The sequence below is a fragment of the Galeopterus variegatus genome, unplaced genomic scaffold (genome assembly GCF_000696425.1).
Source record: "Galeopterus variegatus unplaced genomic scaffold, G_variegatus-3.0.2 Scaffold1899, whole genome shotgun sequence".
Lineage (NCBI taxonomy): Eukaryota > Metazoa > Chordata > Mammalia > Dermoptera > Cynocephalidae > Galeopterus > Galeopterus variegatus.
Genome location: NW_007728010.1, coordinates 307,074 through 334,084, shown reverse-complemented (window position 1 = coordinate 334,084; position 27,011 = coordinate 307,074). Strand labels below are relative to the sequence as shown.

Sequence of the window (27,011 nt, the reverse complement as noted above, 5' to 3'; positions counted from 1 at the left end):
GGGGGGGCGGGCCCCGGTCGGTATGTGGGCCCCGACCCCCCGGCGGGAGCGCTGCCACGCTTCCCAAGCGGCGCACTAGCGCAGTGCGCCACCGGGCCGGCCCCAAAGTTCCTTTTTTTTTTTTAAAAAAAAAAAAGCAAACACTATGCTAGTCCTGTATCAGTGTCATCTTAACCAAAGCCTTTGAGACAGTAGATCCAGATACCTTCCATAATAATGTCTGTTGCAGCCTTCCTGGGTCCACCTGGCACCTGGGGCTGCTATGAAGGGCAGGGCCTGTTTGGGTCTTGAATTGACATACCTGGTACAGATCTCAGGACAGAGGACAGACTACAAAAGTGGTGTTTGGAGGATTTCACCCCTCTTAGCATGGCCATGAGGCTGGGCTTTGGCTTTGCCTTGCAGTTGGTGATCCAGGCACTGTGGACACACATCCCCAATCCTTACTAAGGCCTCCTGTCTAGATCCAAGAATCCAGAGGCGTAAAACCAATAACATGTTTACAGCAAGACTGTGGAGCATATTTCTCAGGGTGACCTGACATACGTGTTTCCCTGGTTGTGATCATCATATTGACTCAGCAAATCCTACACTTTGTATATCTGGCCTCAGTTTCTTTTAGATCACCAAACTCTCCATCAATAGTTCACCAACTCAGCTTCAAGCTAGGTGGGCTGCTAGTCCTTTGACTTCTTTGCTTGCATCCAAGACCCTGGGTGTCAATTTAAACGTTCAGCTAATGGTACCCATTGCCTCCTTCCTTCCAGCAACACCTATTCTCCTCTTACCTCCACTCTCCACCCTCATGAGACTGATCTCCCAGGGTCACAGCTGTTTGGGGACTTTCATTTCTGCTTACCTGCCTGTCATTCAGAAACATCTATTTCATTTTCCAGTTACTTTGTTTTTGCACACCTCTTTTTACTTTTCAGAGTATTTTCATGTATTTACTGTACTGGGGACTCTTCATTTTCCTGAAAGCAGGCCAGACAGGTGGTATTGTCCCATTTTATAAATGAGAGCACTGTACAGAGGTTAATGACTTGCTGAAGATGCAGTGGAGGCTTTAAAGCTTGTACTTCAACCTCCATCATTGAAATCCAGTTCCTCTGACTATTCCTTGTAATGCTTTTCTTTTTCCTCTTAGAAAAAACCTTTAAGAAAGGTATAATCTAGTGATAGAGAATGAGGAACTGTGTGGTAGGTTAGAAAGAAAAAAATGTATTCCCTCCCCACCCTCATGGTTTGTTCTTGGGTGAGCCCATAGTAGCTTTGTCCTAACATTTGTCCTTTTTGCCACATCCACGTAATAGATGAGAACATCTTATGAAGAATACCTGTGCCTTTGGTATACTGGAAACTAACACCCTTGAAACAAGAAATACTTTTCTGGGAAGGTTTCATTGTATATAATTCCAGCTCTTAGAGTTGGAAGAGAATATACGAATCATCTGGGTTGCCAGGTGTTTGGTTAAATCCTTGGTTAAATCCCGTCTGAATCCCTGAGGGTTGTGGAGTGAATTTGAGGAACAATCTTTGTTATTATACATCACCCTTCATGGCCTAAAAAGACTTTCTACCAAACTAATTAAATATATGTTGACTATTCAAAAGAAAAAGTTGTTTCTTTCCTTCTTGGGTCATCTGTTTTTTTTTTTTAAATATCCTATTTGAAACATTTCCCTTAAAATTTGTTAGCTGTTAAGAAATTTGCATATTTAGATATCTGTTTAATGCTATTGTTTAATGTAATGTAATTTTTAAAATGTGACTAAATGATAGTAGTTTTTTTTCTTTCTTTCTTTTTCTAAGTTTCTCTGTCTTTATTTACAAGCGAGGTGCCAGTTCTTCCTGGAATTGCTAACAATTTGCCTATGTTTGCTTTATATAACATGCACGGGGGTTCATGTGAATGTTTTCAGTTCTTCTGTGCTTTTTTATTAGCCAGAGGTATTGAGGAAGAGAGGTAGGGTTTGAGATTAAGTTTTTTAGTGAAAACTAATGAAAATTGAGTAAGAAGCATTCACTAGGACTGGTTGTTTTCCCTCTTTGCCTTTGAGTGGAAATTCATGCCCACAGTAATGAAGTGTCAAGTGCCTGTGCTGTAGGATTACTTAGCAACATGCATTTACAGATCTCTATCTTGACCAGTGTTTCTTAGAATTAAAAATGACAGATATATGTACCTAAGCCTTGTAGTCAGTGTATAGAGCTTGAACTTCTCTCCGAAAATCATGGGTCACATAATATTACTTGTGGCCAGCAGAGTGCTTGTGGGAAGTTTCAAAATTCATTAGGTTGATGTATTGTGGTTTGCAGTGAACTTGAGAGCATTACATTAGCAAATGGAACATCCGTTATAAGCTCTTGAGGAGGTTTATATTTCAACTTAACAAATTTGCAGTATAAGTTGAAATGAATTTTTTTTTTGCCTGTAAAGACTCACATAGTCTCTTTAGTTCCTATTTAATGCTAAGTTATTTCTGTAGACCCAAGTAGTGAAAAAGAGAGGCTTACATAGAGGCATGTGGGATATTCTGTTACAAATACATGTTCTGCCTTTGCAGCTTTTCCACATTAAGTGGTTTAACTGGTCCCCTTCAGTGAGTGGAGAAAGGACATCTCAGAAAGCTGAAGGATTGGCATTTCCTTACAAAGTTTTTGATAGAAAGTCTAAGACCAGGTGAAGAGGAGTAAACACATGACCTAGTATACTGCATTTGCAAATTTACAAAGGACTTCCATATACAAAATTCCAGGTGTGTGTGCATGTGCGCATGTGTGTGTGTGTGTGTGTATGTGTGTGTGTTTCAAATCCTGTGATGTATCTATAACAGGCATTATTGTTCCCATTTTTAAAATTAAGAGAAGCAAGTCTGGGTCATAGGTTAAGTCATTTTCCCATTGCCACTTGATAGGGTGGAGCTGGGTCTAGAACCCAGATACTAGGATCTGAAGTTCATCACACTGTTCCCTTTGTTTTCCTCACATACCTTCACCTTGAGCCTAGTGACCACACCTTTTCAGAATCCCTTTGCTTAGATTTCTTTAAGTGGTAGTTGGAGGGATCAAGGTGATGACACTGGAACTGGTGTGGCAGGTGAAAGGCTGAGAGGGCTTAAAAGCAGAGTGGGGTGGACAGGCCTTCACATCATTTATTCCTTTGTCCCTTGATATGACACTCCTTTTTGTGAGCCACCCTACTTGTCCCTCTGGGGTTTTGTCTGCCACTGACATTCTTTTCCACATTTCCTCGCTGCTGCTCTCTGCTACGCACCACTGTTCCTGGTGCTGGAGACCATGTCTGTCACAGTAAACACTAGGGCAGGTGATTGTTCAGGATTCTTTAAACAGGAAAGTGAAAGTTGCAATATACCACCTATATTGAGGTCAATCATAGGGGAAGAGTGACGTAAGAGGACTTCTGTTCCCAGATATGTCTTATTCTCCAGTTTATACTAAATCATTAGCATTTTCCCATGTCCTTTAATACTATTTGAAAACATTTTTCATCATTCTGCAGCATTTTATTACATGAATTTAGCAAAATATACTTAAGCATTCGTCCATTTTGGTTATTTTCTAGTTTTTGTTTTGATAAACATAGAAAAAATCAACTCCTTGGAGAAGGGAACTGTTAACCACTTGAAGAGATACAAACCTGGTTTAAATGGTGTTTTGGTCCATTTTGTGTTGCTATAACAGAAATACCTGAGACTGGGTAATTTATAAAGGAAAGAGGTTTATTTGGCTTACGATTCTGGGACAGCTGCATCTGGCACAGGCCTCAGGCTGCTTCTACTCATGGCAGAAAGTGGCAGGCAGCCAATGGGTACAAGCAAATCACATGGCGAGAAGAAGGAAGAGAGAGAAAGATGAGGTGCCAGGGTCCTTTAAACAACCAGCTCTCGCGGAAACTAATAGAGCGAGAACTCACTCATTACGCCCCCTACCCCCAGGGAGAGCATTAATCCATTCATGAGGGATTCGCCCCCGTGACTCAGTCAGATTCCAACACTGCCACATTGGGGATCAGATTTCCACATGAGTTTTGGAGGGGACAACACATCCAAACTCCATCAAATGGTTTGCCCTAGTCCTTGATTCATTAGTACATTGTAACAGTCATTTCAATCAGATTAATACATGATTGTTTTTCTAGCTTTACTTTCAGATGGGGAGAATGAATAAAGAATAGTCAATGAAAGGAATTGATTTCACAATTATGTCATCAGTATTCTGACCATAGAATTTTATTTAATGGTGTATGCTTTTATAGAAGTTTGATGCAATGGTGATATTTTTAATGTAGCAGGTTGATTCAAAAAAATGTGCACATTTGAGAAATCTAAACCCACTTGTAAATATTGTAATCATTTCGTCAGAGTCATTACTTCATTGATTAGCTTATGTATTTTTGTTGGGGTGTGTGTACCCCCCAAACATTTGAGCTTGACTTTTTTTTTGGTCATGTATGTAGAAAAGGGCTCACTAATTATGAGTAAATTAGTAGAGGTTGAAGAACCAACTTTTGGATTTCCTAAAGTTTTGTTCGCTGAAACTACTGCCTTCGATTTCCTGTGGGCGTGTGAGACTGGGTTGGGAGGGAGAGGGGGAGGCATTAGAGGTCTCCATAACACTATCAGTCCCTCTTCCACATTCTCTATCAGACTCTCCTCTCCACCCACTGCCCAAGATCCAGGCACAACAGGCAGTGAGTAGACCACAATTGTCCTTGGTGTTCTCTTCCTTGGGTTTCTTTCTTTTTTTTTTTTTTTTTCCTGTCCAATTTCTTCTTTTCCCAGGTGACCAGTGTTTTTTTTCTACTCAAACTTCTTTAACATGGCATCCACCAAGGCCCATATTTTTGGGAAGGTCCCATTCTTCCAAATTGTCTTTGCTATCCCTAGTCAACAAGAAGTAACCTGACTTCCCAAACTTGACATTATCTTTTCCAGGTGCATTTGCTTCCAAAAGTGTTTCTAGATAAGTCATTGCCTTAATATTGCTTTGATTCTGTTTGGCTAACTCAGTGCAACGGTCTCAGAGTTCTATTGTACTTTTGGGCAAACTTTGAGGGAGAGGATCACTAGGTAAAAACGGAATGGGGAAGTCACATAAGTTAAAAAAAAAAAAAAAGAAAAGTGAGAAGAAGGCCTTTAGTGCTAAAGAGTGTGTCTTCTTTTCCCAATCTATGGGGGGTGAAATGTGTGAGCATGCAGGAATTTGACTTGAATAAACTCTTAGGATGAAGTCATACATAATTAATTGCCTGCCTCTGCATTCTTTCCAAAGTGATGGCTCTTAGTATTCACATTGTGATAACATGTTTCCTCAGTACAAGAGCTCCAGGACAGCCAATTAAGGAAGACGAGGTGGTAGAGGTTCTGTTATGCAACCTTTGTGCTATTGTAATGGGGTGCGTAATTGTCTGTCTTTTTTCTTTCTAACTTCTAGTGCCTCAAACAGTATATGCAGTTGGCAATCCGAGAAGGATGTGGGTCTCCCATCACTTGCCCTGACATGGTGTGCCTAAACCACGGGACTCTGCAGGAAGCGGAGGTATGGACGAGCGCCACAATCTTCCCCTCTTTCCTGTTGACGTTATTTATTAGGATCTTGATGCTATGTACCTCCCTACAGGCAGTCTAGCAACAAGATAAGAGGTTAAGTTTTATGGAGTACTTTATTGCTACATACCTTTGGGTTCTTTGTACAGACTGTTAGAGCTGTCATTTAACTCAGTTCTACTTTTATGTGCCATCTTGAGTGTTGAAGAAGCTCTAAAATAGGTGAAGGTGCTAGAAATCAGGTTTACCAAATGTGAGGCTTGCAGGCTGAATAGTGAGTGGTCTTGTGATCTTCAGTACTTTAAAGATAAACAGATCATATATTAGCCGCATTTAAAGAAAATCTAAACTATTGTGATTCCACAATGGTAGCTTGAGTTGAACCATTTCCAAAGAGCAGAGAGAGGCCTTTCAATTGATCTGTATCAGGCATCACAAATGACTTTCTTTTTTGAGTGAGTACTTCTCTCATTTTCTTAAGACTGTGATTTATCTCTTTCTTTTATTTATTCAATCCCTGATCACTGGCTTACCTTTACTTTTGCCTTTTAATCTTCAGACCCTTCTTACTTTAAATAAGAATATAACAAACTCTTGTTCATTCTTAGGGAGTTTGTAAGCCTCTGAAAGAGACCCTAAGAAACAGATGAAATAAGTTATTCAGCAAACACGGAACACCTGCTGTGCACCAGGTGCTCTTCCAGTTGTTTTCATAGCCAGTATACTGTCTGATCCTCTCAATAAACCTCATGAAAGTGGCTGTTACTTTAAGATAGGGAAACTGAGGTCTAGAGGGTCTAAGTATCTTACCCAAAAGTGCATATGTAGAAAGTAGATCTAGAATTCTAATCCAGTTCTTTCTTACTACCATAATTACCTGGCTTTAAGAGTAGAACTAGGTAGGTAGATAGAATGTATGATAATGGGCTTGATAATTGGAAGCTCGATAGTGTGCATGTGTGTGTGTGTAGATATATATGTACAAGTATATATGTGAGGGTATATGTGCATGTGTGTATATGTGCACATATGTGTGTAAATATACATACTTTGTTTATGAATATATATGCTTTTACATATATATCCTTTGCTTTGTAAGCAAAGTAGTCTGAAGATGGTATAGACGATTTCTAACCAATTTGTATTTGTGTATCCTGTGCTCAGTTTGTGGAATATCAGCTGAGTGGTACAAATGAGCTAGAAGTGTTTTTTAGGGAAGCATAAAAGGAATACATAATGATTTAGAAGTGATTCATTTTAAGGAAATCATGAAATAATTTAATTTTTTGATAAAAAGGTAATATCAAATATGTAAATTCTGTGGTGAGAAATATTGTTTACTTTTGTGTGGGTAATGGGTAGAAGGAAATTATAGTGGGGGGGAAATTTAGATTATCTACTGAGAATACTGTTGATCTATATAACTTAGAAATTGTTTTTAGAATGAGACTCAGGCATTTGGGAACATCTTTCTATATATAATCCTTCCAGGAAAGATGCTTCCTTTTTTACTTGCTTCTCTGGTTAGCAAGTGTACCGGGCCCTTTTCTGGGTTAGTATAGGGAAGATAATAAGACAGGCCCAGTGCTATGCTTGTGGAGCTCCTGATCCAGCAGAGAGACAGTAACAGATGAGTCAGGTAATTTATAAAAGTGGAATGCAAGAAATGGGAAAGGCAGCAAGAGCTGTGTTTGGTACGATATCTTATTTAATTCGTGTATGCAAACTCTATTAAACATAAATGGAATGAATAGTTTGAAGTTTCAAAACAAGCCCGTGAAATTAAACAGAGTCCTATATTCCAGACCTGTGCTGTCCAATCCAGTAGCCACTAGCCGCATGTGGCTATTTAAATTTGATTAATTAAAATGAAACAAAATTAAATATTCAGTTCTTCAGTTGTCAGTAACTGCTTTTAGGTGTCGAATAGCCACATGTGGCTAATGACTATTGAACTAGTAGCAGAGAAGAGAACATTTCCATCAGTGCAGAAAGGTCAATTGCACAGTGTTGTTCTAGACTTTTCAGTAAATGGTAACCTTTGGGTATGGAATGTTAGGGCTAATGTGTTCAGACAAGTGGGTGAGGACAGGCCTTAATTTGTCTTACAGTTCTCTAGAACAGAGTTTAACTGTTCTGATTTTCTTTGTATAGACATTTTTTCTTTGTATTCCTCTTTCCTTTATTCTCCTTATTCTTTTCCCACTGTAGATATTCTCACTCACACATTCTTTCTTCTGGTTCTGTTCATCCAGTTTTACTCTAAAAGCAATTTTACTTTTAGGCTGTATTAAAACCGAACAGATGATTCTTAAGAATTTTGGAAAAACAGAACAAAAACATATTCCAAACTAAACTGATGTATTTCTGAAATTCTCCAGTCTTTTTCTCATTAGATGCACAAGAAGACCCTCCAGGGTATGAATGAACCATTTCTATACTCATTGGTCTTGCTAAGAGCCAGACTGAAGATAGCATTGATGTACAATAATCAAATGGTCTTGACCAACTTACTATATATATTTTTCATAGTGGTTAAAAAAATGTTACGGTGGTAGTGGTGATTGTTTCTTATCTGGAGTTGAGAACTCGATAAAAGATTATATTGGAGATATTAGTAGCTTCATCCATTTATATGAGACTCCTCCTTTGAAAGTAAATACCACATGCACATGAACTTGGGCCATATCACCTTCCTTTGTAACTTGCTTTACATCAAGATTTCATCATCTATATAGTTATTAATATAATATGTAGGTCATAATCTACATGTTACTGAGCATATCACAGTAGGACTCATTCACAGTATGCTTGACTGGATGTTATCTCCATGACTACTTATTCTTTCTTTTAAAAAATGCTTAATTATACAGGTAACACATAAATGTACCTAGCTTGTTAAAAACAATTCTGGTTAAGGTTGGTTCCCTTTATCCTGCTTCTATTTATATTACAATATATGGTTCTTCATCATTCATTATCTTATAAAATACATGTAACAATTCTTCATCTTCAAAGGACAGTAGGAATTTAATCTCTTAGCTCTGATTACTTTCCTGCATGGTATAGTTTACACAGTTGGCTGTGCTCACACGCCTGCTTTCTTGATTCCTCCAAATTGGCTCAGTTGTGGCTCTGTCTCTTAACTTTTATCTGTCAGAAACAGTCTCATTAGTGAAGCATTTAATGCCCAGGTCAAGTTCTGCTTGCTTATGTAGGAAACAGGAGAAAATAGCAGCTTCCCCTTCAGTGTCTGCAAGCTGGTGAGAGGCAGTGACTCTGGAAGAATTGTGGCTGGAGGTGAGCCCACTGGGAGCCAGAGAAAAGTAAAACTTTCCTTCATTGCATCATCTGGTGCTTTCAGCTGTTGCTCTGCAGACTTTTCCAATGTACTTGATCCAGGAATCTTGTCCAACATGGAATTATGAAAGGCAGGACACAGATTGTTTGTTCTGATAGCATGACTTCAGGCAAAGCCCTTGCTTGAATTTAGCAGCCCTGTTAAAAAAAAGGCAGTGTCTAATTTAAGCAGATCCCTTACAGTGTTAGGAAGTAGCATGCCATCACTTGCTGGGAGAGCCTGAACCATTTGTCTGGGCTGTGACAAATTTGAGTAGCTAGTGCATAACCCATTTGAATAGAACCTGCCATGACATGGCTTGAGAAATTGAACTTCTTCCAACTGATGGCTGGCAGTGGAGGGCAGGGAAGAGCTTCTCAGCCACCAATAATCCTTCCAAGTCCTGGAGCAGTGAAATGACCAGCCTGCGTTTTATTGCTAGTGCCACAGTTTGCATCAGAGGAAGGGGTGGGGGTGGGGGTGGAGCAAGTGCTCTTGCCAAGAATGGGGGCTCCAGAATTTCTACAGGAAAGGATTTAGGGTGGGGCAGTCTGGAGGCCTGGCATAGAGGGGTGGGGAGGGGGAGGAGTAGAGTGCTAAGAAATTTGAAGCTGCATTTGCAAAATAAATATGAGGATACCACAAAATGTTCATAGAAAAATGGAGTTAAAAGATAATATGAATCTTTCCATGAACCTTTTGAGCACCCCTTGTACAATTTTTACTTAGATTGCATATTTATTAAGGGTGGCTTTAAGAAAGGCTGCCAGAGTTATAGGAATCCAAGTGTTCTCCCCAAATCACCCCTTAGCACTGCCCCTGCTTGCCATCTCTTTTAACACTCTTCTTTCCCATTGTCACAGTGGGAAACTGGGGCAGAGGAAGGTTGAAGGTGCCCAGGCAGGTGGCTGTATTCCTGTTACTGTGGGTTAAGGATCTGAATGGGAATGGATCGAGTTTGCCTGTAATAACCTTTGGCTGCAATATGTGTTGGCTGGAGAAAAGTCAAACTTTGGGGTGGTGGGGGATAAAGGAATCTGCCAAGCCAGAGTTAATAGATATTTTTGAGGTTCCCAGCTGAATTTTTAGACAGTATTTAAAACTCTGTTTTATAATGTATTTAAATTGTGTGTAAGTGGAGAATGAGGTTTCTAATATTCTTCTTTAACTAAAGGCAAATGTAAGAAAACTAAGCCGTGACAGGTTGAATGTGTCACATGGTATGTCCCTTTTACCCATAGATGAGTAGAGGGAGGAAAGGTAGGGAGTATCAGTCCATTTCCATTGCTTATAACAAAATACACAGAGCTGGGTGATTTATAAGAAAACAAAATTTGTTGCTTACAGTTTCAGAGGCTAGGAAGCCGAAAGTCCAGGGAACGCATGTTGTGAGTGTCTTGGTGGTGGCAACAGTGACCCAGGGGTCTCACATTGCAAGGTGGCAGAAGCAGAGAGACTGCTCCTGGTGCGGTCTCCTTTTAAAGCCCTCAGAAACATTCCCCTCACCACCATTATTAATCTATTCACTACTGCACGGTCCCACAATCTAATCACTTCTTTGGGCCGGTCCTTTCAATTGCTGTAATAGGATTTCTCACCCTCAGCAGTTACAGTGGGGACTGAGCCTCAGGGCGGTTGGGTGGGCATCCAATCTATGCAGGGTATGTAATGGGAAGATGATATCAGTTGCCTGATGTACAGAAGCTTCTGCAGAACATGTGAAAGAAGATAGCAAAGCAACCCTCTGTAGTGGACTGTGACGATCCCTGGCCCTGGAATTCCACTTTTCTCTCATCTTTCACTTCCCTGGTGGGCCCTGCCTTCTGCCTCTCAGACAGTGATGTTCTCTTGGTTTTTTTCCAATCAGGATTTAATATCTAGTATTCAGGGAAGGATTACCTGAGCTTGTTTTACTCAGGCGATTGGGTGACTGTGCTGTTTTTCTTCGCTGTTGAGAAAAGCAGTTCTTATTTTCTGGGTTCAGCTAGAAAAAATTCTCAGTTTCTGTATTAGTGTGATAAGACGTTGATCCATAAGGCCAGTAGTGTTTCTTCTGCCTTTATTTGTGCAAGTCACAGCACCTCAAAAATTGCCAACACCTTGACAGGTCATAATGATCTACTAGAGGTCAGTTCCATCTCCAGATGTACTGGTCTGTTTTATTCTATATTCACTTTCAATTTTTAAAAACAACTGTAGCAGAAATATGATGAATGGGCCAAACCTGAGTCCAGCCTCTGCTTCTTTCCCCTCTGCCCTGGCTTTACAGACTCTGATGAGCAGTACTTACCTGAAGCCTGTATCTAACTTCAGTTTTAGCCATTTTGTCTTCTTAACCAAGAATTAGTTTCCTACCTGAAAAAGAAATATCTATTAACATTTTTCTATTAATAAGTATCTATTAATATTTATTAACATTTCTTATGGAAACACATATTACTTTCAGCATAAATACTTCTGTGGTGAGCAGGTTTCACCGTCTACACCCCCCCCCCTTTTTCTTATTTTTGTAGGATTAGTGTTAATGTGAGTTCAAATATTATGATTATAGTACAGATAAAAAAGGATGTGCCTCACTTTTTATTCTTCTTACTTGTGGATATTACAGTATCCAATTAACTTTATGTATAACTGGTTACAACACCGGCACAAATAGGCCTATTCTGACTTTCCTAGTTATACGCTGCAAACAGAGACTTCCAGCAGAGTAGAAACTGGGTATTTAATAACTATCCCTAGGTTCACTTTTGCCAGAACAAACAAACAAACCCAAAGCAAAACAGGGATTGTAGGCAGTTAGCTTTTTGTTCTTATTGTTCTAATGTTACTGCTCTTGTTCTACTAGAATGAAACTGAATTTATTTTCTTTTTGAATTAAAGTTTTGTTCTTTTTGGAAAGAATTTCTAGAATGATGATGAGGAGGAAAAGAGGTCTTTTGCTTGGATAGGTAGAGAGAGAAATTTCTGTTTAACAGGCATACTGGTACAAATTTCAAAGGAGAGTTAGCAAAGAATGGCGTTAAATTAAATTAAGGACATTTTAATAGTTGTTCTGAGGGGAATGGTCTCTTGATAGCTGAGATGATACTTAGAGAGCTTTGCTTCTACTGCTTGAATATGAATCTGGTTAGTAATGGATTAGAACCCACGGAATAAAATAAATATCAGTAGTCTATAATGACCTAAACAAAAAAGTAAGTAAATGGGGGAGAAAGGACAGCTCTTCCTTATAGTTGAATTCTAATCAATAAGTATAGAATGATGGAAACAGAAAATCATCATTAAGCAAATACCACAGTAATAATTATTTTTGTCAAGAATTGTCAATGGGTACAAAAATTAGTGGGCAAATGTATGATGAGAAATAGAATTTTGCATAGTTTCAAAGTATTTCCCTGCAAGATACTTGTTTACAAAACCTGGCAGACACCGCCTTTACCGAGTTAAAAAGTTCACATTACCGGTAATGAAACATGTTTTCCTTATGTACCTCCTGATGGCCTCAAGGTTACAACTGTGTTAGATAAAGAAAATTTGGTACATGTAGATGATGGAATACTACTCAGCCATGAAAAAGAATGAAATTCTGCCATTTGCAGCAACACAGATGAGTTTGGAGAAAACTGTGGTAGAGAAATACCACGTGTTCTCAGTCATATGCAGAAGATAAAAAAATTGATCTTATAGAAGTAGAGAATAGAATAGAAGTTACTAGAGGCAGGGAAAGAGAGAGGGTGAGAGGGGGCCAAGGAAATGCTGGTAGATCAGTATGAAGTTACAGAGGTACAGTTAGATAGGAAGAGTAAGTTGTTACTCTAGGGTGACAATAGCTAATAACATTGTATTGTATATTTCAAGATAGCCAGAAAAGAGGATCTTGAATTTTATAACCACAAAGAAATGATAAATGTTTAGGTGATAGATATGCTAACTATCCTGATTAGATCATTTTACAATATATGCATGGATTGAAACAAGCTGTACCCCTTAAACTCGTACAATGAAAAAAAAATTTTTTAAGTGAAAAAGCTATAAACTCAAATGGTGAATAGTTAAAACCATTTAATAATTTTACAATGATTATGTTGTGGTAATATAAAATAATTTTTAAAGAAAAAATAAAATTGAGTTTATTCACATATCTTATTATTTACATATATCTGTCTATTTGCATATTTAACTTTATGGGTGCTGACTGTATTTTCACTTCCCAAATTTTTCTTAATGGAGCTAGGCATCAACCAGAATTTCTATATATGCTTAATGTGTCTTGGGTTCTATTTGTATGTATGAAACATAAATCGATTTATTAGACAGTGATGACATCAGGGTAGATTGTGCCAGTCAAATGGTATATGACACACACACACACACACACACACACACACATACACAAATTCCATTAATAAAGTTTTTTTCATACTTAGAAAAAAAAGATTACATCTGTGATATTATGGCCAAAAATGTACAGCCTTGTTGTACATTTAGATAAATCCAAATTGGGAAACATCGTACCAAATAACTGGCCTGGACTCTTCAAACATGTTAAAGTCATGAAAGTCAAAGATAAACTGAGGAACCATCACGGATTGGAAGGCCAAAGAGACCTTGCAACTGGATGCAAGGTGGTAGCCTGGATTGGATCTTGGACTGAAAAAAAAAAAAGAAAAGAAAAGAAAAGAAAAGACATTAGTGAGACAATTTGTGAAATTTGAGTAAGCCCTATAGATTATTTCATTGTATTGGTGTAAACTTTATTATTTCAATAATTGACTGTGGTTATATAAAGTGTTATAAGGGGAAGTTGGGGGAATGATATTTAGGAATCCTACACAAATTTTGCAACCTTTTGTAAATCTAAAATTATTTCAAAATAAAAAGTTAAAGAATGTTCTGGTGTGATTTTGAATGACTTGGAATATCTTTGTTGGCAGAAAGAGGATAAAGGTATACCACAAGACACTTCTTCATAATTTCTTTTATTTTATTCTCTAGGATTGTCAGTCTAGCAGTCAGTTTTAGAGTATTTGTGAATATTCTCAAAAAAATTGGTTGTAGCCCTTTTACCTGTGGCCTGATTGAGTTTTCCAATAATCACCCTAACCCGATTATTTCAATTTTGTAATTGTAGACATGGAAGCCTTGAGCAACAGTGATTTGTTTCAAATGGCAATGGAATCAGGAATTTAATACTTTGGATCGTTTGTTGTTAGTATTTTTCAGCCAGGTCCTGCTTTCTCCCATCTAACGCCAAAAGTGTGATAGAAACATTTCAGAAAATTAGTTCTAACCTGCAAAATCTCACAGACATGATCCAGGAGTAGATCTTTTTTGAATCTTATGTGTATTTATTGCCTTCCAAGTAATGTAAATTCCTTGAGTGCACCTTCTGCATCTCCTTCATTGTTTGCCCGGACTTGCAGCCCAGAGCCTTAGGCTGTCAACGGGTCTATGGAGAAGATGCGAATCTAAATGGTGGAGACTGGAGAAGAGAATGTGTATGTTCTGGCGGTGACCTTTATTCCAAAAGGATAAGATAGAGTGAGAAGTGAGTGATGGAATTCCCTTTTTGTGCTCACAAATCTCAATAGAAAAATTGATTTACTTTATTAAGGCTTAATTCCGAACAAACCTTTGACATAAAGTAATAAATAGATTCGAAATAGAGTAAAAGACAGAAAAATTAGAGACCTGTGACTTCTCTTTTGGCGGTAATGTGTACTCTGATGAAATTTATCTTTCTAATTTAAAACGAAACATTCATCACTACTGTTGTTAACTTTTTACTGCATTAATTTTTGTCATTTTTCACATTAGCATTTCATCTGTGTCTGACAATTTATCTTGTGTTTGCTTTGTCTTCCATAAACTGTTTGAATGGCTGTTACATAAACTGCTTGTCATTAAAACATCAGAATTTTTAGGGGTTGATTTTGAAGGATCTGAAGATCTTCATCAGTTCACAAACTATTTTAGATGGAGGTGAGTGGGGTATAGGACAGTCTCACAGAATCACAGACCTCAAATAGCTCTTGGGGTGAATGGTTAAAAATAGATTCATAGACTATCACCTAGGTCTCTTGGGCCTTGATGATATCATCCCCAAATCACATTGGCCCAAATGTTGCAGTAGCATTAGGTTATCTGTCCTCTACCCACAATGAATCAGTGACAAAGTCAGGAACTGAACTCTGATTCCTTAATGCCACCCATCACTTCATTTGCTTGCACCTTCTGTCTTCAGCTCTGAATTTTATTTCAGACACCTTTGTCTTTCAGGAAAGATGTCCAGGTCGTAGTATAATAGATGAACAGAGCTGACTTTCAATAATAAGTCTTACCATACTTTTATTTTGTTTTATTTATTATTATGATCTTTTTATTGTTGGGTATATTCTTTTATCTGGGTGGAAGTCACAGAGGGGTTTAAATGTGAACAAATTCATTAAGCTGTTGAGTCAGTATTAGAGCTCCTGGTTGTACATGGGTTATACATTAATAAAGGGCACACAGTCACTCACACAGGAAAAGTATAAGAGCTGTGGTAAGATACACATAATATGAAATTGACCATCATTTTTTACATGGATTGCTAAGGAGCTTTTATTTAAGGTACCAGATGAACATGCAACATTTTCTCCCCACCTGGAGAAAGAAAATTTGGAGAAAAACATTTTTATAATTAAGCTTATGTTTTACCATACCTTACTTTGAATGGGGGAGACTGAACGTTTTTTGTGGTCCTTCACACATTTTAGCTAACTTAAGTTTGATTTGTTTGCAAAAGAAAAAAAATTGAGAGTATTTTTGTGAGGGGAAAGGATTAGGTTTTAAATGCATTTTCAAATGTATTATATTTGTTAAACACAATTTTAGCTGCATCATTTTCTTACTCCAGTTTTCTCTAACAGACTGTCTTTTGTAGTTGCAAGAAGTTTCATCTAGATATATTTTACACCAAATAAATAAATAAATGATAGTTTAGAGTTGGAATTGTCAAGGCTAAGGTGGTTTCCTTTTATCAACTTGTTGAATGTCTGGAAGGCTAATATAAAAGTCTTGATTTTCTCAGTTATAAATCTTTTAAACAACGTCAGCATACTTACATCTTGACATCAGTGGAATTAATATTTTTAGAATGCCAGTTTAGCATTAGCTTTTTCTACGTCTGCCTTTGTGGTGCAATTTAAAACTGATTAATCTGAAATGTCACTTGGTTAGGTATGAATCATTGTTGCTTACTAGTAAACTGTTGGTTCATGTCACCATCTGAAACAGAAATGGGAGTCTAGCCACAAGAAATGTCTTAGGCATTTCTTTTCTACCAGGGCCTGGGATGTCAATGAGTGATAAATGAGGGCTCTATGAAGTGATTTTTGTCAGAGGAAATGATTTTCATATTGTTTAGGAGGTACTATTTCCTAGGTGACAAATGAAGTTTTCATCATTCCTGAGGCACTATCTATGTAACCTCAGTTTTTAAGGGTTCTGGATCTAAAACTATAATCGTTTGAGAATTTAAGGGAATGTAGAGAGAAAAGGAGCATCATTCATATATATGTGAATAATTCGGGAAGTCCAAATAATAAAATTTGTTTGTCTGGTTTTAGTAGCTGCTGATCAAAGAATGGACGGCTGTCAGTGAGTTTTGTAACTCGTTCCTTGAATGGTGATTCCTAGCCATGGTAGAGAGATGGGGACGATTTGAAAATTGCTGTATGTGTTACTGCATCAATAGTGTAGAAAAAAAGAAGTTTGTAAACAACTGATACAGAGAGTATGTAATAAGCAAGCTAAGAAAGAGAAATCGTAAAAGGATGGTAACTCAGGGCCCTGTGATGACTGAAATCTCATCTTTCTACTGTCTCTGGTTTCAGATTGCCTGTTTGGTACCCGTGGATCAGTTTCAGCTGTATCAGCGCTTAAAATTTGAACGTGGTATGTGCTCTTCTTTTTATCCTGATAGTGAAAGTGGTTTTACATGTGTCATTTTTACACTAACCCACATGGTTAAAAATGTATAACGTGAAGGTGCACTTAAGGCAGCTGTAGGCTGTCAACAAAGTCACAAGAGGACTGCGAAAGGGGAAAACTGGAGCAACATAAAATTTCAACTCTCTCAGCCACAGCTAGAAAAATGCAGACTAGCAAGAAATAGAACTTTCCTTATCTTGGTTGTCTGTATTTTTAATATGGCTCATGTGAAAAAGGTTTTGCAAAAGTTAGATGGTTTCATGATAAAAGTAATACAAAAGAACATGACTCTCAGAATGGGTTTTACCACCAATTTTCTCAGGCTTGAAGATCACTTGAAAGCATTAACCAGGCCAAACAGTTTTACTGCTCCTTATAATATTCACCATTCGTCCTTTTGATTCTACTTTTGTAATCATGGTGAGGTTGAGATAGTTTGGGTATATATCATTCTAATGAGAGTTAGAATATATTGGGCTGATTTTCTTTCTGACTTCAGACTTGGGGTAATTTACATAGCTTTTCTATTTATACTGCCCATTCATCTGTAGGAGTTATATTTTTGTTCCTTTTGGCTTCTGACAGGTCTTTTTAAGAAACACTTTCTTCCTTGACACAAACTAATATATTCTTGAACTAAATGGTCTATTTTTTAGTATCTGAGTAGGAGAAAAATTGTTTTCCCCAGAACTTGTAAGACTGGAATAGTCTCATTGAGTGTATTAAAAAACCTCTAACCTAGAACGAGCATAAAGTTTTCTGATTGCTAAACTTTAAAATCTGGATTGATAAAGTCTAGAGGTGAGGGTAGGGAGAAAATTAATGTTTTTGTGCCAGTGAATTTGGTAAGCACAATTACCTTTAATTCATTTATGTTTTGCAACCACCCTGGCAGATAATTCTTACAGGAAAAGAGAGAAAAAAAAAACCCCAAAAAACAAACAAAGAAAAAAACCCCATGCAGAGCATGAAGAAAGGTCAGGGGATTCATAGGATGCCATTTGCTACCTTAGACCAAGATCTGGCTTGTGACTTACTTTTTTCAGTAAGCCAAGAGCTGATTCATCTCTCATGGGTGGGCCACTTAACTCATAAGGCTGATACATTAAGCTGATTTTATATATATACAGAAAAATTGGACCAAGTTGTTTGAATTTCAAATGGCTATATTTCTATAGGGCAAAAATACATTTTGCCCTATAGAAAGATCCAGATGTAAAGTCACGAAATAGAATGTTGTTGAACATAAAATCAGAACCAGAGGGGTTGGATGAGTTACAGGTTTGAGGATGAAGACACAGTCTGATGCATCTGTCCTGTGTGGATTCTGAGCTAACTTGAGAAATTAACGATGGGAGTAGTTTGTATTGGCCTCCCTGATCCACTGGCATGGGCAGATTAGATTGAGAATTAAAACACTAGATGCTTATTTATGTGATAGCTAAAGATGAGAAGGGCATCAAACATCTGCCTTGCTGTTCTCCCACTTTATCCCAATATCCTCCATTATAAAAATAAATTATAATTGGAACATGAGCATTCCAAGTATTTGTCCTGTGGGTGACTACAGCTGGTAGCAAGTGCCATGAGTTGAGGGCTCTTACCTGGAGAAAGTCTAAAGAGTTAGGTTTGATTTTCAGATTCTTCTTAAATGGTGAGATGTGACCTATCAACCTCATCAGTCCTACTTAGTAACTGGGGCTTGGTCTGTTTATAGTATTTCCTTGCCTATATGCATCTCTCCTCTCCCATGGCCACCGATCACCTCCCAACTACGTCCTTGGCCCCATCTGTCATTAGCAGCCTTTATTCCTAATTGTTTACACTTTAGAGGGCATAGTTATTAACTCAAATGCCGTTTGTAGTTAGACAAATTCTAATAGTACCAGGAATTAAAACTTTCTGTGGGTTGGTTCTCACTGATGAATATAAAGTTTTGGTTGATTTTAAAAATAGTGCGTAAGAGCCTGAATGCAATCGCCGGCTCCACCACTTAGCAGCTGTGTGTCCATAGGCAAAGTACTTAGAATTTCTGCACCTCAATTTCCTCATCTATAAAATGAGGATATCTGTCCATCTACCATAGGGTTGGGATGAGGACTGCATGAATTAATACTTTTAAAGTACTTCCTATGAGTGCTTCAAAATATTCATATTAACAATTGTTGGTAATAAAATGCTAATAAAAGTAGCACCTTTACATTAAAGTATGCACAATGTTCTTCTACTTCCTTTTTTTACAGATGAGATAATCATACCATTCTTTAGTAGATATCCTCATGTGAAATAGATGTTATGCTTATCCGGTCAATGGGATCAGAACTCTTGAAGTTAGTTGGCCACATCTGTCTTTACAGTAGGAGTAGCTTTGTCATGGGCGAGGTACACATAGAAAATCATTGGCCATGATTCACATTTTTCCCTGAGATAGTGCTTTGCTGTGAGATTGGGTCTTTCTGAGTTTTCTGGAGTGTTCAGCCTTACTCGTGATTGACTTACTTACATATTCAGCCTGTGATAATATATTACAATCAAACTGGGCGGGCTTTGGAACCAGTCTGTGTTTTTTAGCTGATGTTGCATATCTCTACTTTCATTCATTAAAAGTTGATCAAATAGTTTTCTTCATACATGTAATTTATTTTTTCTCACAAGTTCTAGGCAGATGCCCCACTATAGATCCTATGCATTGACAATTGATCTTACTGTTCTTATTTTATAGATGAAGAAACTGAAAATTGGATAGGTTGAGCCTTGCCTAGTATCACTTAGCTTCCTCATCTATAAAAATTTTACAGTTCTATAATTTCCCCCCCCCCTTTTTTTTGTCTTTTTTTTTGTGTCCGGCAACGGATTGCAACCCTCAGTGTCGCTCCTGCACCGGACCGGGACCGGCAACGGGATCGCAACCCTCGGTGTTGCTCCCGCACCTCGCTCAGCCAGTGAGCGGGAACCGGTCTGTATGTGGGATCCGAACCCTCGGCGGGAGCGCCACCGCGCTCTCAAGCAGCGCACTGTAGCAGTGCGCCACCGGGCTGGCCCATATAATTTTTTTATTGTGGTTAAAAATGTATAACATGAAAGTTGCCATATTAACTATTTTTAAGCGTACAATTCAGTGGCATTAATTACATTCATACCTTTGTGCAATCATCACCACTGTCTGTTTCTAAAACTCTTTCATCACCCCAAACAGAAACTTTAGCCATCAAGTGATAACTCCCTATTCTTCCTCCCCCAGCCCCTGGTAACCTCTAATCTACTTTCTGTCTCTGTGAATTTGCCTATTCTAGATATTTCATGTAGCTAGAATTATACAATATTTGTCCTATTGTCTGTCCTTATTTCACTTGGTATAATGTTTTCAAGATTCATTCATGTTGTAGCATGTATCAGAACTTCATTTCTATTTATGGCTGAATAATATTTCATTGTATGTTTATACTGCATTTTGTTTATCCATTCACCCATTGATAGACAGTTGGGTTGCTTAACCTTTTGGCTATTGTGAATAATGATGCTACGAACATTGGAGTACAAGTATCTGTTTGAATTACTGCTTTCAATTTTTTTGGTATATACCTAGGAGTGAAATTGCTAGTTATATAGTCATTCTAGTTATATAGTTTAGTTTTTGAGGAACTGCCAAACTGTAAAACCCTACAATTGAAATATAAGTTTAATTAGACATTTTACTGTTGTAAAGTATTGAAGTATGTTAAATTAGGTGACTGTTTGGTTCAATCCCTCATTTTATAAAAAAGGAAATTGAAGCCTAGAGACCTTTTGATCTTAGGTGATTTTGGAAGCCCATTTGTAATCATGTAATTCTTTATTATCATCTATTATAAATAATTATTATTGAAAAACAGAAATTCCAACTAAAAATAAGTTAATAAAGTGCTACATAATGGAATTTACTTGATCGAGATAATTTTTATCCAAATCATTACACCTCATTTTTACATAATAGACTTCCCATCTCCCTCAAACTCAAGACCTTTTCCAGGTCTATGGGTAATTTTGAGCTCTATGTCATGAAAATATTTTATGTGGAACTGTTTATAAAAGGATCTTGGGATGCATTAAATACTCACTAATACTGTTAATGGGTTAAATGACCACCTGGCTGGAAGTACATCTCATTGGTTGGGCTGAGAGACAGAATGCAGAGATTGTTCTGAAAAAACGTAGAATCAGATTAGATGAAGCCCTATTTTTTGTTATAAAAATTATTCTTAGATTTGTTCAATTCTTATGGCCCACCAAGTTCTTTTCTTGTTCTTTAATTTGTTGTCCAGTGTATGAATTGTCCTCTGCTTTATGTTACATATTTGATTCGTTTGTCTTTTGTGTCTTTGATTTTATCCAAGTCTTTGTGGGGAAAAATATTTTGAACAGGCTCAGGCAAAAACCATTACTCTGCTTACACAAGGCAGGGAAACACTATTTAGCATTCATTGGTTATTCCTATCAATTTTCCATTCATCAGTGACTTTCCCATAGTATGTTTGTGGCTTTCCCTTTCTGTGTCAGTCTTCCAATATTGACAAAGAAAAAGGAATGCTTAAAAAAAAAAAAAGAAAGAAAGAAAAAGGAATGCTAAGTTTGGCATGTGTTAGTGACCATTGTTTGACTTACCACTGGGTCTCAAAGCACATGCCTGACAATTAACGCTAGAATTTTGCTTATCTCTTATTTCCAGAGACTACTTTTTCAAAATAGCTATTTTTTTAGAAAATTGGGTTCAGATTATCTTTCTCTAATTTTTAAGCCCATTTCCTTTTTTTTGGGCCCTTTTTTTTTATTTTTTTTTTTTTATTTTTGTCTTTTTGTCTTTTTCCGTGTCCGGCAACGGATCGCAACCCTCAGTGTTGCCCCCGTACCGGACCGGGGACCGGCAACAGGATCGCAACCCTCGGTGTCGCTCCCGTGCCTCGCTCAGCCAGTGAGCGGGAACCGGTCCGTATGTGGGATCCGAACCCTCGGGCGGGAGCGCCACCGCGCTTCCCAAGGGGCGCACTATCCAGTGCGCCACCGGGCCGGCCCCCCTGTTTTACTTTTTATAACTACAAGTTGTTTTAGTTCCTTGCTAGGTTAATGTGTCTATTCTTGGGTATTTGTCCAGTGGTTAGGAATTTTTACAGATGGTTTGTCATATTGTTCTCATTTATAAAAAAGTGAAGTGAAATAGGAATTTGTTTTTCTGTTGTTATCCATTAATCCTGCAGTATTTACTTGTGCATTCAATATGTACTTATTTATGTACAGAGTATCTATCCTCTGCCAGGTGCAGTTCTAGATGCTTTCTCAAGCTATGGCTCCACCTTTCTTTAAAAGCCCTTTTGTTCTCAGCATTCTTCACAAACCACCTTTCGTTCTGTCTTCACATTTATGATATTGCTCTTCGAGTTTCATCTCACTCTTTTATTTGTCCCTGGCAAAATGTTCCCACACCATCTTTTATATCTGATCCTAAAGGTTTTATCTCATCAGAGATTGCTATGTTGTTATTTGGTTTCTTTAGTGTTCTTTTCTCTTTTTAAGACTGTGTGATACTTAATGACCTTATTGACTACTGAGTTTTATTTTTTAACACCTCTCATCTCTTGTTAGTCTACTAAAACGATTTTATTTTAGTTGGTAATTAAATTAGCTTGAGTGCATGGTGTTTCCCACAATAATAAAAATTCATGTGATGTCTTTTTTGGCACAGCCTCACAATGGTGGAGGATGGCAGAAAAACCACTCATATTAGTTGAGAGAATGTATACAACAGAATAAAAAGCAAACTCCACTTATCTAATGCAGATGGTCCCAGGTGGGAAAACCAAGGGTCTTGGGTTCAGTTTTTTTTTTTCTTCCCAACTTGGGTTCAGTTTTTTAAAACTGAAAGTAATTATTTGGGTCAGACATGGTCTTTAGGTCTCATGGCAGTTTAAAATTTCCAGAGTGCCTATTCCTCAATAATTTTCAGAATGCAGAAGTAGGAAATAGCTTTAAATAACATTCCTGCTTTGCATAACTTACATGAACATGCAAAGTCTTAAGATCAAATAGCCACAGGACTTCAGTAATGTATTCTACTTTCCGTAAGTAAACTGTAGCTCAAACACTGTGAATTTGTCTGTCTCTGATGTAGGTATGTCACAGTTAATCACTTCTAAATCATGGTCATATTTCAGGTTTGGGGGGTACTGTTACTTGGGGGCTGAATTACAGGTCCCTGGTTTCTCATTTTCTAGATTTCTGCACTTTTCTGCATCTCAAAGCTACACAATGCTTCCATCACTGCCGATGCAGAAGATATTAGTCAAATATCCACGAGTTCTCCTTCTTCCAACTTCGGAATAGAAATTTGAAGGAGGAGCAACTAAACCTTGAACTCTTTGGATAATTGTGCATTTTGTTTATCTGCATGATAACTGTTTCCTAGTCTAAAGTCAGGAGGTAAAACTGAATTCATAATAATAACAAGTGTTTTTAGAAAATATCTCATCAACCCTGTTGGGCTTCCTTTCCATCTCAAATTCCTCTGAGACTGTTGTTGTGGAGGAGGCCGAGAGGAGGAGACGCTCTCCCGCATGTGGTAGCAATCTACCACCTGGTGTCCATCAGCGTCCTCTTTTCTGGCTTGGGTTTTGGGCAGTCTTGACAGATACCAGGGCTGCCAATGTTTGATGTCCCTTCTGCATTTTTTTCCTTCTCTACTAATCTGGCCTCTGGGCCCCATTTGGGGTACACTCTGTTATGTGAGGTATATAAAGCAAAACTCTGCTCTTAATGGCACACTGGAATTATAATAATTCTAAAAACCCCCAGCTCTTTTACTATCTATTGACCTTTACTTGTCACGGCTCTTCTAGGAACTGGGCTGAAGGGCTTTCTGAAGGACAGATGCCTTTTAGGAGGAATCTGGCCAGACTTGCCTGCCTGGATTCCTGTTCCTTTGGGAGAAGCTTCTCCTAGAGTGCCCTATACAAACATTTCTCTGAATTGTTGTTGCTGTTCTTCAGGAATATCTGAATGCAGGGCTGAACAGTGTAGAACCTTGCCATATATGCCATCATTCTCTATTATTACTCAGGAAATTGGTCCATCAATACTATTCCTTTCACTTTTGTTATGTCTCCCCATCCATTTATTCAACAAATGCAACATTCTAGGAATCTTGCAAGGTCAGCCACTGTCAGCAAGAGGTGAATTTGTCTCTCAGAGGACATTTGGCAATGACTGAAGACATTTTTGATTGTCATGACTGGGAGTTGGGGTGCTACTGGCATCTGTTGGGTACAGGCCAGGGATGCTGCTAAACATCTAATGTGCAGGACAGCCTCCACCGCAAAGAGTGATCTGGTTCAAATGTCAATAGTGCTGTTGTTGAGAAACCCTGACCTAGAGGATGGGGATATAGTGGTCATCAAGACAAAATCCCTGCCCTAAAGGATCCTAGTGTATGTGTTTGGGGGGGAGGGGCAGGGGGATTAGATAATAAATAAATAATATTAGATAGTGGTATATACCATTTATGTTAACAAAGAAGGGTGAGGGAAAAGAGATAGATGGGGAGGCTATTTTGGATAGGATTTTCATGCAAGACCTCTCTGAAGAGATAATCTCTGAGGATAGACTTGATTTGAAGTGAGCAAGCCTTGTGAATACCTATGGGAAGAGTATCTCAGGCAGGGTTAAAGGTAAGTACAAGGGCCCCAAGGTGGGAACAACCCTGGTTCATATTTGAGAAACAGCAAAGGCCCTTGTGATGGAGTTCAGTGAGCAGAGGGGAGAGTCATAGGAAGTAATTTGAGAGTAGTAATCTAGGGCTCAGTGGCATAGGTTATGATGATGATGCCTAAGTGTGATGAGAAGTCATTGAAGGGTTTTTATCAGGAGAGTGCATTGATATGCTTTCCATTTTTATAAGATTACTCTGGCTACTGCAAGAAGAATAGGTGGTAGTGGAACCAAGTGGCAGCAGAGAGATCTTTTAGGAGGCTGTTACAGTGATCTAATCCAAGATGGCGCATTGGATTATATGCTAAAAGTGGAAGTACTGAAAATCACCAGATTTGGACTATATTTTGAAGGTGGAACTGTCAGGATTTTCTAGCAGAGGAGTAGTTGGATATATGAGTTGGAAGGTAAGAGGAGAGGTCAGGACCAGTGATACAAGTTTTGGAGACATTGGTATAGAGGTCAGGTTTAAAGCTATGATCTTGAATGAGTTCACCTACAAATAGAGTGTTGGTCTCAGGACTGAGCCCTAGGGCTTTTAGAGGTGGGGAAGAAGAAGTAGATCCAGCAAAGGAGACTGACAAAGAATGGCCAGAAATAGGAGGGTACTTCAAAAAGTTCATGGAAAAATAGAATTGAAAGATAAAACGAATATTTTCATGAACTAGTTGAAGTACCTGCATATTAATCTAGAAGCTAGGTGAAGATAGTGTTTAAAGAGGAGAGGGTGTCAACTGGGTCGGATGCTACTGAGAGATTAGGAGAGATAAAGACTGAAGAGTTGGTAAGGAAGTGGTCTTTGGTGACCTTGACAAGTGGGGTGACATTGACTAGGGCAAGTTCAGCTCATCCTCTCTATCAGGAGAACAGGTGGAGAGGATATGGGCATGGATGCAGGTGTGCTGTAGATTTGGTTTGCATGGGTTCTCTTCTAATTGCTCTTGTCTCCTCGGTGAAATGAGGAAGGTGAGCAGCTGAGAGTCAGAAGGACAAGGGGGCATTGGAGATTTGAAGCAAGAGGAGGAGCTTTATGTACTATGAAAGTACAGTGAATCCAGGAATATTGAACATGAGTTTTACAAGATACTTCCCAAGAGGCATGCACTCATAAATCATTCCACAAGTGTTTATAGAGCCCCAGCTTGGTGTAAGTTACTGTGTTTTTCAGGGTATTCGACTGTGACCCAGAATAAGACATACATTTTACCCTGAAGCCAGTACATATACACACCGAGACAGAACCAACAAAACTTTCAGGAAACTATACTTACATGAAATGCACTCTATTTTTTTTTCTAATCTATTTCAGTTTTAAAAATTGTTCGTCATGACCCATTAAATTGATTTCCCAATTCCCATTGTTTGGAAAACACCACGATAATGGATAGATATGTGTGTCCCCTTTCACAGAGTTTAAAGTCACACATTAAGGTTGAGGATTAGAGGAAAAGGAGTGGGGAAGGATTTCACTAATTTGTATGGAGAACCTGCTACGTCAGGCGCTGTGTTAAGTGTGTTACATGCAGTGTCCATTTAATCTTGACCATCCCCATTTTATAGGGAGGGAAGAAGTCTTGGGTTAAATGGTTCCTCTAGCAAGTGATGATGGAACCACACTTCTTAATAATATAGGAGTTAATATTTTACTTGTTTTATTTCACTTGTTATCAGTGAAAAGTTATATAACTTTTAAATGATAAAGTTATATAAAATGACATATTTTACTTGTTGTCAGTGAAAACAAAGAACTTCTATTCTGGGTTTGTTTTTCTGCTTTTGTAAAATCAGAATGCTTTGTTATATGTGTAAATCTCTAATTTTGAATTATTTATATAAAATTTGGAAATCTTTCAGATCAAAACTATATGTAGATTGGCTGCTTATTCATGCTTCTAACCTATAGGCTTAAATGTGATTTTTAAATAATGTATAGCCATAAATAACCCTCAAAAGCAGGACTAATGTTTATTCAGTGTCATCTGGTTCTCACAAATGTAGCATCTCAAAGGCTTATCTCCAACAATTCTTTTCAAATTATCATAATGGTTCTGAGGGCTTTAGAAGAAGAGGAGAGACTCTCTCTCTCTGTTCTTTCTCCTTCTACCATCTTGCAATGTGAGACTCCTGAGTCACTGTTGCCACCAGCAGATGGACTTTGCACTTCCCAGCCTCAGAAACTGTGCATACTCCACCTTTCCATCACACCCAAAGCCCAACCAAGGACAGAGAGAAGGAATTAATCTCACATTCTTTGAACTGATTCTAAGTTGGCGATGGGTCTGGAGCGGCCGTGCCAGGAGACAGCGCGATCCTGAGAAGTGTGCGCTGTGATTACCAGAGTACTAATTGCATTTCCAAGAGCAACAAAAAACAAATAATTCTTTCAACAACGA

General features: G+C 38.2%; 1 protein-coding gene across 1 annotated transcript in view; it reads left to right on the top strand.

Moving 5' to 3' along the window:
* The first annotated feature begins 5,441 nt into the window (after window positions 1–5,441).
* The window catches only part of RNF144B (ring finger protein 144B), a 43,223-nt gene continuing 21,653 nt past the window's right edge, over window positions 5,442–27,011 (top strand). The window contains exons 1-2 of the mRNA XM_008579491.1: window positions 5,442–5,562; window positions 16,788–16,848. Coding sequence (XP_008577713.1) covers window positions 5,473–5,562; window positions 16,788–16,848 — 151 coding nt within the window. The 5' untranslated portion in view covers window positions 5,442–5,472. The remainder of the gene's footprint in view (window positions 5,563–16,787; window positions 16,849–27,011) is intronic.